This window comes from Rhyacophila brunnea, unplaced genomic scaffold (assembly GCF_057557595.1).
Source record: "Rhyacophila brunnea isolate RB1 unplaced genomic scaffold, BYU_Rbru_1.0 scaffold_145, whole genome shotgun sequence".
In the NCBI taxonomy this organism is placed as follows: Eukaryota; Metazoa; Arthropoda; class Insecta; order Trichoptera; family Rhyacophilidae; genus Rhyacophila; species Rhyacophila brunnea.
This window is the reverse complement of record NW_028232801.1, coordinates 261071-275693: the sequence shown is the minus strand read 5'-3', so window position 1 is coordinate 275693 and position 14623 is coordinate 261071. Positions and strand designations below refer to the sequence as shown.

The 14623-nt window shown below is 31.5% G+C and overlaps 1 protein-coding gene across 1 annotated transcript; it reads right to left on the bottom strand.

Moving 5' to 3' along the window:
* Positions 1-328: 328 nt before the first annotated feature.
* Positions 329-2504, bottom strand: LOC147075387 (uncharacterized). Its single transcript, XM_085942466.1, has 2 exons — positions 1878-2504; positions 329-334 (listed from the first exon to the last, which is right to left on the bottom strand). Exons 1-2 carry the CDS (start codon positions 2502-2504, stop codon positions 329-331), a joined length of 633 nt encoding a protein of 210 aa, XP_085798592.1.
* Positions 2505-14623: the final 12119 nt, after the last annotated feature.

Below are 14623 nucleotides of genomic sequence, written 5' to 3'. Positions count from 1 at the left end.
CAATAAAACTATGCTATAAGGGTTCTATATGATTTTTTGTATTAAAAATAAGTTCATTCTTCTTTGTAAAATTAGTCTGAAGTTGTCAAGCATTAAATTAAAATGGTTTGGTTCTGCAATGATTACTTCATAGGTGAAGTAGTTACACCATCCTCCATCAGTACAACTTTGATCAAATATCTGATCTTACCTAGAGTATTGGCGAACATAACTATGTATTGTTTAGATGCATAAATAGAAGCTAGCTATTCTGTATAAATACGAATATCGTGTGAAGAAGTTCTTGCATATTATCCATCAGACAATTTACTGCCAGCTTTTAAATAGATTATACCTGTGGAGATAATGATACAAATAAGCCTAATACATAGTTACTATTGATAATCCAATGATGTTCAATACAAATTCTCCCTATAATGATCACCAAATAATATGCTTTATTTGTTATTTTTACTTAAATCAAAATTTTAACCCATGGATTTTACCAAGGAACTTTCAAACATGCAAAAACCAAAAGATATTTGCGATTCTTTCCTTTTTGGTTCGCAGCATCCGCTTTTTATGCAAAACATCGACCAATATGTGCTATCTCAACTTCAAAACAAAAAGATATTTTGTAACTCAAGGAAGAAGTTTACTAAAAATACAGTTATATCGGATAGTGATTCGCAAAAATCCATGAATTTAGAAATTAGAGATATATGCACAAAAACGCCAACTGTCAGTTGGTTTGTAAAGAGAGGTAGAGGTACTATGGACATTAACCATAGTGATTCTAATGCCATTAAAAATACTAATACCACTAAGGTCAATGGGCTGGAAACTGGCTACGCTAGTATCATTAACATCGATTCAGAATTTGGCTTTAATTGTGATGGGAAAGATACAGATGATTATAAATTTATTACTTCCAGTGATTTTACTCTGGAAGGTCCTTTTGCTACCAAGGAGATATTTCAGTTAGTTAATTCTGGTACATTAGAGGGTACCTATATTCGTAGGGAGTTTGACAAAGGATTTGTTTCTTTTGATAAAATTATCAGGGAACTCCCCGATTTTATTTATTCTGAAAAGATTAACAAATACTTTGTCGAAAACCAGATTATTCCAACAGGTGATCACCCGTGCTATCATGAGACAATACATGGAGGAGAGAGTAGAGTCGTAAATTTCGTCAAAAACAAGAATATCAATGCGACTGTTGAGTTTCTGATCAAATCAATAAAAGGACAGAGTATGTTTAAGGCACTAAAGACAATTTCAGGCATAACGCTATTGAGAGAAGAAGACAACAGGGTACTAATAAATCTTATTATCAAAGAAACAGACTATCAAATATTGAGTGATGTGGATAAAGATGGTTTTAAAGTGGAGTATTCAACCAAAAAAGGCAGACGATACAAGAAGTAAATTGAATAAAACAGCTATATAAATTAATGTGCTTTGCCCGGATCGTGTTTATTCACTTACTGTGGATAATATCCAGGAAAGTTATCTATTTATGATTTTCATGGGATACTCTCCTGGATATTATCTAACTAACCCTATTTTATAGAAATTATTCTACATTCATTAAAGTTGTAGACTCTCATCTGAATAGCAATATGAAATTTTATCTTCTAAATAGTTCTTTTCCTTTTTGAATTATTATATAATAATCATTTTCTATAAATAACTAACTTAATCACTACACTATCTAACATAAATAATTAAGTTGCTTTGGTAGCTCTATACAAAACCATTTAGTGTTTTTTACAAACCAATTTTTTATTTTAAAAATCATTTATTCTTTTCAGAATTTCATCGATTGTTCTATCTATCGAAGCATTTGGAATGAATATCATATCTTCATCAATACCTTTATAAATTTGATAGACCATCCTTTGAAATTCTAAATCGTCATGAGCCTCCTCTCCAAATCCTTGGCGCTGGCTACAAATTTCTGGAGGGACATCTAGAAAAAACGTATAATCAGGCATAGGTAGATTGGAATCCATTTTCTTACACTCAGAATAATTCAATCCTTTTGCAGTAGAATATACTGCCCCACTAATCCAATATCTGTCGCACACAATTGGTGTGGTCTTTAGGGTCTTTATAATAAAACCTGCCTTTTCGTATCTATTTTTACTGAACAGGGACTGCATCTCTTCATTCCTCCTCAGAATGTATTTGTTCAAATATGATTTATGAGAACTCAAACTGTTTTTGGTCGTACCAATTTGTTTTGTAGTTTGAATACTATTACATCCAGTATTTTCACTATCTGTACTGCTTGAAGCCTTAATCCCTTGTTCATGATTTTGGGACGCATTTGTTTGATCATTCAACTCATTTCCACCCAAATCACTCCTCTTTAAAAAATTATTTATTTCCTTTCCAGTTTCTGAACTTCTATCAGGAAATGAAATGTATTGTGCTTTCAGAATCTCAGCTAATTTCCTGGAAATTGTACTTTTTCCGGAATTGTCAATTCCCTCCAGAACAATAAATGGTTTTGCCATAAGAATGGGCTATAAAAATATCTATAAATGAGAGATAATCAAAGTCAAAGTAAATTAAACTCATTTCAAACCACATTGGCATTTGTAGATATACTTTTGATTCAAATTACACCAATTTTTATTGAAGTAGTATTTAAATTAGTTGAAGAATCTGGCGGTATATAATAAATCAGTATTAATATAAAGAGAAGATAACTCAACAACAACTAAAATCCTCAGTATTAGACTTTGAAGTAATCATAAATCCCAATTAATATCTCCAACCCAATATAGTTCATAAGTAAAAACATTTTATTTATCTGAAATCGAAAGAATTATTTAACCCATTCCATAACTTTACCCAACGATAGTCTTATTTTGTTATTACACACATATATACATCAATTCATATTTATAGCTTTTCCAATATCGCTAGGATATTCACCAATCCATTGTTTTTTTCTTATTAATTCCCTTTCTGATTACTGAGTAAATCTTAGAGTCATCTGAGAGAACACCCTTATCAAATTTGATAAATCCATGAGCTAATAGTGTGCCATATCGAAAAAACAAATCAGAATCATCATAAATATCTTCAATTCCTTCTTTTATACCAATCTTTATAAAATGTGAAGCTTCTTTATCAGAACATTTATCGTCCTTAGAGCTCATTCGATGGGCTAAATATATTTCAACAGTTAATAAATCAAACTATTTAAGAAAACTTAAATGAGTATATACAATTGGTTAGTTAAAGGATTAAATAGTTCTTATTTGTATATTATAAGGATATCCGCAACTTAGAAGCTCGGTCCCCACTTAATAAATAAGCGACATATTTCTCATCAATGAATATATACTACTTAGTTTCGTTTTGGCAGTTGAGCAATCTTTCAGAAAGTAGAGGTTTGTAAAAAGTGCCACTTCATTCTACATCACCAAATGATAAAATATTTAAAATAAAATTGGAAATCCATTATCTACTTATTAAAACACTATTGTTTGACTGAACGTTCCTGATTATTTTTCAGTTCTATTTATTGAGTTTTTTCACTCTTAATATGTTATTGCATTTTTGATCTGAAAAATTACTCCGAAGAAATGGGATCAATATCTTGTGCAAAAACTTTAAAACTACACAAACATCCAATTAATATTTTATTCACCTTACATTTATACTAGGTCTCTTATATATTTCAGATCTCTTTTCACCTATCTTCCAGAACTTCAAAGATTCATCAGCGCCAAGACTAACAACGGTAATCTGATCCGGACTAACTGCTGTATGAAGAACTCTTGATTCATGGGTTCCAAAATTTTTGAGTAGAGACATATTCGAACATTTCCATAATTTCAACGAATTTTCTTGAAATCCATGGCTTGTAACTAATTCTCTATAATTAGAAAGAAAATGCATAGTACATACCTGGCTAGAGGTTTCAATTGTTTTCAACGGCGTTTGATTAAAAATATCCCAAAACTTTATTGTTTTATCCTTAGAACCACCCCCAGTGCACAGTGTATTGCTCTTCCAGCTGCACCAGTCCATTGCTTTAACAGCAGATGAGTGTCCCTTAAGGGTCTTACACATTGGATATCCCAATTTCCAAATCTTCACACTGTTGTCATTGCTTCCACTTGCTAAATACTCGTTAGTGGGACTCCACTTCATCCCACAGATCTCTTCGGAATGACCGATAAAAGTTGTTGGATAATTCATTCTAAAATCAATATTACAAATTTTCCCATCCTTCCCCCCGGAGCTCAAAATTCTATCATTGAACGACATTGCACATATTCTTTTATCATGCAACTTTCTATTTTCGATAAATCTACCACTGGCAAAGTCAAATATTTTCAAGATACCTGCAGAATCACCAATAGCCAACCTACCATCCTGACCTTTGACACAAGATATATATGAGCCGTTGTCTGCTTGTGAGTGCGAATTTTGATTGCAGTTATATACCTCGTTAACATCCCCAGAATCGGTATTAAAGGAGTAGACGGTATCTTTGAGGGAAATCCCAATTAGGCTGTTATTCCAGTCCAAAAGGTTCAGATAGTAGTCATCAATAATCCCGGGTGCATCCAATATCTTGTAAGGTGTTGTGGGAATATATCTCATCTCAACCCTTTTTGACCTTTCTACTACTGGTGGCATAGGAATAGCAGAGATATTCAAACTGTCCCTCCTACTTGAGGAGTTCTCAAAATTTTTAAGTATTGTCGAAATATCCAAGTCCATGGGTTGTAATTTTATGTATTTTCAGAAATTTTATTTTTTTCAAAAATATATATTTCAAAAATATATTGTTTATTTTTTAAAATAAATATAAAAGTCAACAAAGATCAAAAGGTAAAGAAGTTAGTGATCCTATTCACGCAGAGCTTGGCTCTTTTTATGTTGTGGAGAAATGGATTAATCAAACACAAATAAATTAAACAACATAGTTCGAGCATATTAAAAAACCAATAACTAATATATTTAATGAAAGGACACTTCTAAAATCAATAGTCACGATTGATAAGTAAGTTCAATACCAAGACTTATCCACTGGAATTATAACAAACACAATGCCGGATAAAATATGTTGTGAAATTAAAAAATGCATAATAACCTTTATGTTACAGGATAAAGAGGCAGTTCTATATGAAATGCTGTGTTGGTATATTGATCACAACTTTGCTTAAAAAGGATAAAACTGTAGTATATAGTATATTGTGGTGAATAACGCTTGAATGGCTATTGTTTGTTGTTCATCCCTTTTAATAGCCTCACTGATGTATATGAATTAAAATATTGAAGCCTTACAATTAAGTTTGTGGGTCAAGGCCAACTCCTTCCATAATAATTCATAAGAAACATAAAGGTATCCAACAGTAAGTATCATACAAAATATTTATTTGGTTGGAAGAGATATTTACCTCCATAAACTATAGACCATGAAGCTGTGATGCATATCCATGTCATACAATTAGTAGCATTATTGGGGATAAATTCAAGTTAGTATTTACTATACCAATCCTAGTTTTTGAGTTTCCAATCAATTATTGAGTCATAGATAAACCACTGAAATTTCTAAACACGTACACTTCCTTAACCCCCTTATGAATTCATTTTCAATTTTCAAAAACTCCTCAATAATCTATTCATCTAATCAAATCAACCCACTCTTTTACAATATTGCAGCTGCTTCTATTTCTATTGCCAATTTAAATTACAGGGACACAATTAGATCAATTAAAATCGGCAAAGTATTCATTAATATTTTCCAAAAAGATGAATTTGTTATTGTAAAAATTAGTCCAGTAGAAGAAGATCTATCTGAAGTATTTAATTATTTTCTTGAAATGGGAATTCTGGAAAACAAGGAATCTATAGATGAATATTTTAATAATTTCCTAAACAAAACTTCGCCTATGTAGACTAATAAATTTGTCAAGAACCCATTTACACTAAAAATACTGTTGGATTAGTATCTTATACATATTCTAGTCCATACGTTCCAAATAAACGTCTATATTTGGATGGTCTCTACCCTTCAAAATGTCATAGATTATTTGTTCCATTATGTCTCTTACTTCATCCATTTTTCTTAATCGAATCAAGTAGTCCAACTTTTCAGGTGTTCTTAAATCATTCAACTTTGCAATTCTAAGTCTTTTGTACTGACTAAGTAAAATACATCGTTCTAAGGAAATATTTCCTTTAACACTGCCATAGCCATCAATCAACTGTGGATTTACTATTTTGTTTAGCATGTAATATTCTCTCTCCACAAACTTCTGCTGTGTTGTAAAGAAGAATGTTAAGTTGTACTTTATGGCTTCTCTTATCGTCAACTCTCTTAGAGACATCAGCTCATAAAAATAAGAAAATGATCTAAGTGTTTCGATTGCAAAATTAGCATTCAGAGTCAAACTGAACAAGCCAGAACGACCATAACACGCATTACTAAAATCTACCACATCAATGTCTCCATCCAAAACTATCAGAACCTTCAATTCTATCGAATTTTTCAATCTTGATTTTAAATATTTCTGAAAAATAAATTTTTCAATTCTCAGCATCAAGTATCCACGAATACTCTGTTCAAAGGTTTTAATCCTGAAGAAGCTGTGAAATCTTGTCTGTCTTATTTCCTGACTGTAGTATATTGATATAGTATTTGTGATTTTATTTTTTGGTCGATCCTGCATCAACAACACCGGCTCATCATTTTTGATACTACTGTTATTTGGTATGATAGGTGGTTGTGGATGCAAGCGAGATTCAGTTTCCTGATTCAGTTTAACAAAATTATCAAATCTGTACTCCAAATACGCTGATGCAGTTTTCGAAAAGATATGATAATCAACATTGCCATGATATATATAAAAATAAGCTAGAGGAAAACACTTTGGTGTTATCTTTTCTATGTCTCTACTTTTTGTATTTTTTATTCTAAAATCAACATACTTCCGTATATTTGGTAAATTTTCATTTAAATCTTGAGAATCCGGTATACTTCCTTGAGATTTGTCTACTGATAAAAGGGTACCACAAAAAGATCCTTTTGTTTTTTCTTCTTTAGTCGATATTATTCCAGGTACAATCGATTTTTCTTCGATTATTTCATAGTAATACGACTCCAACACATCAGTAATATCAAAACCAACAATGTTGGTTAACTTTGATAGATTAATTTTCTCATTCAAACTGTTTTTTAATGCATTCATAATCCTTCTCTTATATGGCTCTATCCAAAACAAGGAAACGAAATATGCCATTGCATCCAGGTTAGCTCTAAAAAACGTGTTGGATTGGTAATCTCGTGCTAGTTTTAAGCATTGTTTGATATAACCATAACACAGTGGTTTGTCCTCTTCTATACAGTGACTTTTACTAATCAATCCATAATAATCAAATACATCTGGATTATCTAGGTTACACAAAATATAATATCCTGAAAATTCATCAAAGTTTTCATGCAGAACATCCTTTTCAGAATATGCATTCTTAAGTGTAGCAACGGTCTTTTTCAACTGTTCCATAACAGAATGTAGGTCATGCTCTACAAGATACAGCCTATATATAGCTACAATATAGAATCTAATTATCTTCTCTAATAGTTTAATTCTACGCTGATAAATATCCTGGAAAAGGATTTCTCGACTTATAATCTCCAAATCTAATTTAATAGCTCTAATTCGATTATCTACGAATCTATAAGCGTCAATCTCCTGTTCTGCAGTCTTCTCTGAAGATTTATAGACATTTATTAAATATTCGAAGCAGTTTTCCAAAACAGAAATAGATCGTACATCTTCAATATCCTCGTGCTGTCTCCCAGCTATGCTTCTATAATACTTTTTAATTAATTTTTCACTTTCAAATTTAGACACATCTTTACTGAGCATTCTGGTCATTTGTTCAATAACTGGACAAAGTTCTGTGCAGTAAAGATTTATAATTTCAGAAGCCTCCATAACCTCGAACTCTTTCGTTTTTCTATCTTCTCTGGTTCTTAAGAGATTGTTTAATTCTTTTTGAATTTGTTCTGGAGTAAAATTCCTGAACATTATAATGGGCTGTTTATGCGGTTTCTTAGAATTGTAAATCATCTTCAAATGGATGCTAATGAAGTATCAATAAAAATCTTGGTCAATATTTCGGCTCTTCGATCAATATTAACTCTTTTACCATTTTTCATTGAACACTCGCTTCCCTAAAATTAGACTTCTTTAGTACAATAAATATAAGCAATCTATCTTTGAAATTAGTTACCAGGGATATTGGCATCGAGGCACCAGTTGCATTGGATAATCCTCATATAGTGCCTATTATGGTGAAAAAGACATCAATAATAGTTTTGATATCATAATGGCAATTTAAACTAGATAGTTTTATTTGTCAGCCTACAAAATCACTTTTTAGAATAGTTTCTTGATTAACAGAAATAGCATATTAAAAATTTGCTTTCTTCATGGAATATTCCTTAAATGATTAATTATATAATTGAAAAGACCAATTCCATGGAGAAACAAATATCAGCCTCATTCATCTTTAATACTCTGAAATTGACTAATTAACAGTTTTTTGAATATATAAGAAATAACACAAAAATATTTTCCAATACCCATGAAACTTTCGTTTTCAAAATCAATGATGTTTTTAATAATATCATTGTGTTATGGCCAGAATGAATATGCAATACTGAGGAACTATAGAACACTCCCGCTAGTATTTACAAATGGGATGGCTTGTAAAGGAAACTATACCTCAGTTTGTGATTACAGAAAAATAGGAGTATTAATAACAAAATCTAAGCTTAATAGCTTGGGTTCTAGTCAAATTAAGGGCGAGTGTCTGCCCTCTGGGTCAAAAATAGGAATGGTGGAGTTTATAACTCCAAGAAAAACTGATATTTATTCTCTTCCAGAGGAAGTAGGGATTTGTTCTGATTGCCTTCAATCCTTTGGACTGTATGAGAATATTCTTAAAAATCGTTATAAACTGAGTATGAACAAAGTTATCAGTATAGGGTCTTCCAATGTATCTTCCAAGGATGGAGATCTGATGGGTAGTGTGGTAAACTGCTATATATATTCTAATGATGAGGGGGAGTTGATGTTTTTGCGAGAACCAACCTCCAAAGATACATATATTGTGGGATTCAGAGGACAATCGATTGTAGGATTTTCTCTTGATTTTGGTAAGATCAAGAGAATTGTAGACTTTAATCCTTTGCTAGCAATATTTAATATCAAGAAAATGCCTCAAGATGAGAGGAGATTATTAGATGAGTATAGTAACAGCAATATTAAGCATACTTCTCGAGAACAGATAGTATGGAGCTTAATTCCAACATTTGAAAAGTATGGAGATCAGAAAATTGTTCCAGATAACAAGAACAGATTTGGATTTTTTAATTCATTTAAAATTCAAGATCTATCTGATGAGAATAGTGAAGAATCAAATGATGACAAACAATATACAGCCCAAGGTAATAGCTCAGTTCCAATAAAGACCTTTATATTTGAAGATTATCAGAATAGTACAGATGATTCTGAAGTCCTTGAATATTTAAGAGATGAAGAAGATGGTAGAGGTTTTAACCAGGACTTTAGAGGAGAAGATGATGTTGATGGTAACGAAGCAGATGAAAGCTCTATGTTTAGTGAAAGCCATGAATCCTCTGAAGCTCCGGTAGCCCATGAAGAGGGTTTAATGTTGAGCGAAAGCCATGAATATGATGAGAGTTCGGTATCCAATGAAGAAGTTTTAGATGTGAGTACTGATGTAGCCCATAAATCAGATGAGATCTCTGCTATCAATTTGAATGATGGTAAAGAGGAGATTGTAGGTGTCAATGACGGCAGTATCTCGAACGAATATTTAGGTATGGGAAATTATATACTTAGGAGAGGAGTTTATCATAAACCCACTTTCGTTGAAGATGATACTATCAAAGTTGAAACCTTAGAAAATAATGAAAGTGAAGAGCTATCGATGCTTAGTGAAAGCTCCGATAGTAATACAAAAGATGATATAAGCCTCATGAAGGCAACGAAACATGAGAATGACAACTCAACTACAGATAATCCACCTGTTAAAGAAAAAGATTCTTCTATATTGTCATTCACCCATATCACTACAAAAAATCTTTCAATCGCTGTAATTTCCTTTGGAGGTTTGTATTTTTGGATAAAAAAGCCTTTGTCTAAAAAGCATGATGCCCATGATTCTAATTTAATAAATTCTCAGGTTTGATCAATAAATTTTCAATTATAAGATCTATTAATCTAAGTTTACAACAATGCAAGTATATTTTCGACATTAAACAAATTTATTTGAAAATTTTTCAAGAGAAGAGGTAGAAAACACGATAGTCAGAAGATTGCTTTGAAAACTCTAATCCATTGGGCCATTTTGAAAGGTTTAAAAAATTATTTATTTCTTTTCGTTGGAGTATTCTGCGTAACTCTGACTACCCAGATACTTAGAAATAAATTCATAATTTTGTAAAAACCTTTCGGCATATTCTGGACTACCAAATTCTACAAATCCATACCCCAAGTTCTTCTTATTATCGCCTAGAGTAATATTAATATTTTTGGCAATAAATCCGTTATTCTTCAAAATCAATCTCATTTTTGAAATATTAATATCTTTGTTAATATGGGATATAAATAATCTAGTGCAATTCTTTTTCTCCTTTTTGATTCTTTCTATTCGGAGGATTCTATTGTTCAATTCAAACTCTTGATTCGTATCAATATTTGAAACAAAAGTGACTGTGCCCTTACCAGCACAGTATCCCTTGGAATTTTTTTCCAGACACACCTTTTCAACATCCCCAAAATTACTAAAATACTCAAAAACAGATTCATCCGTCTCCTTGTACCCAATACCATTCACAACAATCTTGTTTTCTACATATGTCTTCTCTTTGAGACCCATCAGTCTCAAATCGGAATTTAAATCGTCCATTTTACAATATTTCAGGATAAAGGATTTTTTGTCAAAAATGATATTTTTGTAGTATTTCGCCTTTTTAACTGTATCCTTGTAATTTTTTGATAAAATAATCTTTAAATCCTTAATTTCATAGGTACACTTTGGGGAAAATGCCAGCTTTTTAGGAATACCGTTGTTAAAGGAAATTGGTGTGACTTGAATTTTTGGTTCGAAAGTAACTACTTTTCTGGAAAATCGAACATTGTGCTTAGAATTCAGTCCATTAGCATTTCCAGTATCTAAAATATGACTTTCCGAGATCGCACTTTGAGAATCACTACTAGAAACTTGCAGAATCTCACTATCTTTGGCACCATCAACCAAATACTTCGTTGTGCTAAACTCCGGAATCTCCTTTAAGATAGATTTTGGGACGATATCTACAAAGGATGGCGTTTCAGACTTTTCTTTTTGAGTTAAAACATTAAAATCTATGGAACTTCCATAAGAATGTGGTATTTTGGTCTTAGTGACGAAATTATCATCATCCAGTTTTGTTCTCTTGGGAGAATTTTTTTTCTTGAGACTTCCAAGACTACTGCCTTCGACACTCTGAAAATCCACAGACTGCTTTTGTTTTTTACCCGACTCCCCCTTTTTGTGTATTGTTTTTTTCTTGCATGGTTCAACATTCTGTTGATCCGTATTTTTCTTATTTTCTGATTTCAGATAGAACTTTTCACTTTGTCTGCCAGAATCAATGAATTTGTCTGCCATTTGTTTTGTTTTCTTTGCTATACACGATATATTTTTTCCAAAATCCTTTGTTTTTGCTTTTATTTGGTGTATTGTGCTGATATCTGCTTCTTCGTTTGATACTTTTACTTTTCTAGCCGTTTCTATTCTGTGATTTAACATTTTTAGGATTAAAAAATAAAAAATTTACCAAAATAAAAATAGATGGGGCATCGTAAAACCGATTACTTGGGTATTCTAATGGTATTAAAATGGAAAGTATATCCAAATGCTGTTAAAATTTAGCTATTGTGAATATTATAAATATTTATTAAGTGTTATGTTACAATAGTATCATTAATTACTATATTCTCTGAAGCAGGATAGTTATAGAAGTTTAATATATTGTATCTATTTAAAATACAAAATCGTATGGACGTAGTATTTGGACTGATGAAAGTAGCAACATACTAATTTAAGGGCATCAAAGATGATTATAAACAGTTTTACAAGTCTTCTTCTCCACACCCTATCAAAATTACGTCTTATTAGACTATTTATTGATTTAAAGCTCAAAAGAGAATGGATTTATCATGTTGATTTAAATAACAAGTAATATTTACTCAGCATAGTGAATAAAAGTAACTATCTGCTAATAGCATCCTATATTATGATTGAGATGGTAAAGATGTTAATATTTTAGTATTTATTTAAAATGACTATCCAACATCATTTTAATCTCATTTATCTGGTTCAATCAAGTTTTATGGTTTAGTCGATATCCTGACTAAATAAATTCCTTCAATTACTCATTTGAATTGGGATTATTTTAATGATCTGAAACCTACCCGGATATACCCAGCTAAAAAATTCATATTTATCATAAGCCAAAGCAATAGTAATATATCACTTGTTACGACATAATACACCATTCTATACAATCTTTATTGTTTCCAATATGGAATTACTCATCTACTTTTATTCTCCAAATGTTCAAATACTTTTTGAAAAAATTTTACAAATTTATTTTTTTATTTTTCACCCAATGGATCTTCTTTCAAGCCCAACACCACTATTAACACTAAAGAAAGAGTTCAAGAAGAAACCAGCGTTCAAGAGATACCACTCTGATAGATATATGAGAGTTAAGGAGTCATGGAGGAAGCCAAGAGGTCTTGATTCGAGATGTAGAAAGAAATACAACGGAACACCGGTGATGCCTAATAAGAGATTTATTAAGCCGGCTGTTATCAGAGATGTCCTACCAAATGGGTTCAGAGAAGTTGTTGTGTTTAATTTAAATGATCTTCGTGCTCTTAGCTCTTTAAACAGACGATTCTGTGCTACAGTTGCTCATTCTGTGGGTGCAAGGACAAGGGTTCAATTAGTAAACGAAGCCCGTCTTCTGGGAATAGTTGTGACCAATGAAAGAGCAAGATTGATGGAGGCCGTACAAGAATAAATATTTAGTTTTACTTTTTAATGTTTGATTGTGATATTTCTTTCTATACATCCATTTTGATGAAGTAGCTGGTTTTTAATTTAATAGTTTAATCTCCATACAAACGGATCCATTTTATAGCAGTGATATATCACGGATTGTTGTATAGTACAACTGGGCTTACTATAAAATATAGACAGTAAGAAGAAGCCGTTTTAACTAAATCAGCTAAAAAAGTACTTCTTTTAAAGTTTGAAAAATCTTATTAGTTACAGGTAAAATCAACAGTCCTAAGAAAAATACAACCAATTTATTTATCTTTTGCCAACAGTCCAAACATCAGTCTTATAAACTCTTCCAACTGATAATTTTGATTTAAAACTTCTAATTCGATTTCATAAGTTGTATTGGCTGATTTAACCACTTTAAAGTCAAAAACAAACTCCTTAAAGGTAAATGAATGCTTCTCCCTCCTCCTTATCATTCTCGTTTTGAATAACTTCGGAGGCTCTACAGGGATTTCTCGGGCAATACTTATTCTGATATCATAATCACTCAAAGGCAAATATATAGTGATCATCTTTATTATAACCTTCTTCTCATATCTTGTCTTATCCCCTTCATCTATCTTTCTAACAGAATCACTTAACATTACGCAATCATTAGATGCTACTCTGTCAAATATCCAACACTCATCTGCATTGGAGTCGACATCCATCATATTTCTAATCAATGAATCTGCATTTTCAACACTTTTTTCATTGAAGAGTCCCATTGTTGGATTATCATCTGATTCACACACATAATCTAATTCTTTCTTCTCTGAACTACTTGCTGGCTGTCTGGAGCACCTTTCAAATTCTTGTTTAATTTTATTGTAATCGGATTCCAAAACTGTTGCATTGAATTCCCATTCATAAGGTAATTTTTCAAAAATTATTGGATGAGATGAAAACAATCTAATTCTCTCATATGTCAGCTTACTATTGATTCTTCCCAATCGAGCTTCAACTTCAATATTTTCACAATCTTTGAAATCTAAAAATTCACAGATCAAATTTTTTAAATTTTTATGAATGGCTGGGAAATCTTTGGTAGGAATGACCATTTTAAGGGTGGTGGACCATTTAAAACACATATATTGGAAAATGGTCATTTTACATAACTGAATGTACACTCAGCCGAAGATAAATAGGTTGAATTATAATAGTCTAGTTTGCTTACTACAATGCTTTATTATACCAAAAATAGTAATAAATGATTGAGGTCATTGAACAAAAAACTTATTGCCTCGAGACATATGCTTCATCACGGTATATAGTAGGATCTCAATCTCAATTTTATAATAAATATTGCATTGAGTTTATATCAAGCTTTTCGGAAAATATGACATAGATATAAAAGTTTTATTGGGCCAAAAAGCTTGGTTTCCATGAAACAACAGCCATTTCGCTGAAATGCATTATATTTTAATAAAGAAAACCCCATGTGTACTATATGAATATTAACCAATAAGCTTTA

Excerpts from the sequence above, each read along its gene's own strand:
- LOC147075387 (XM_085942466.1), bottom strand. The coding sequence starts at position 2,504 with ATGGCAAAACCATTTATTGTTCTGGAGGGAATTGACAATTCCGGAAAA.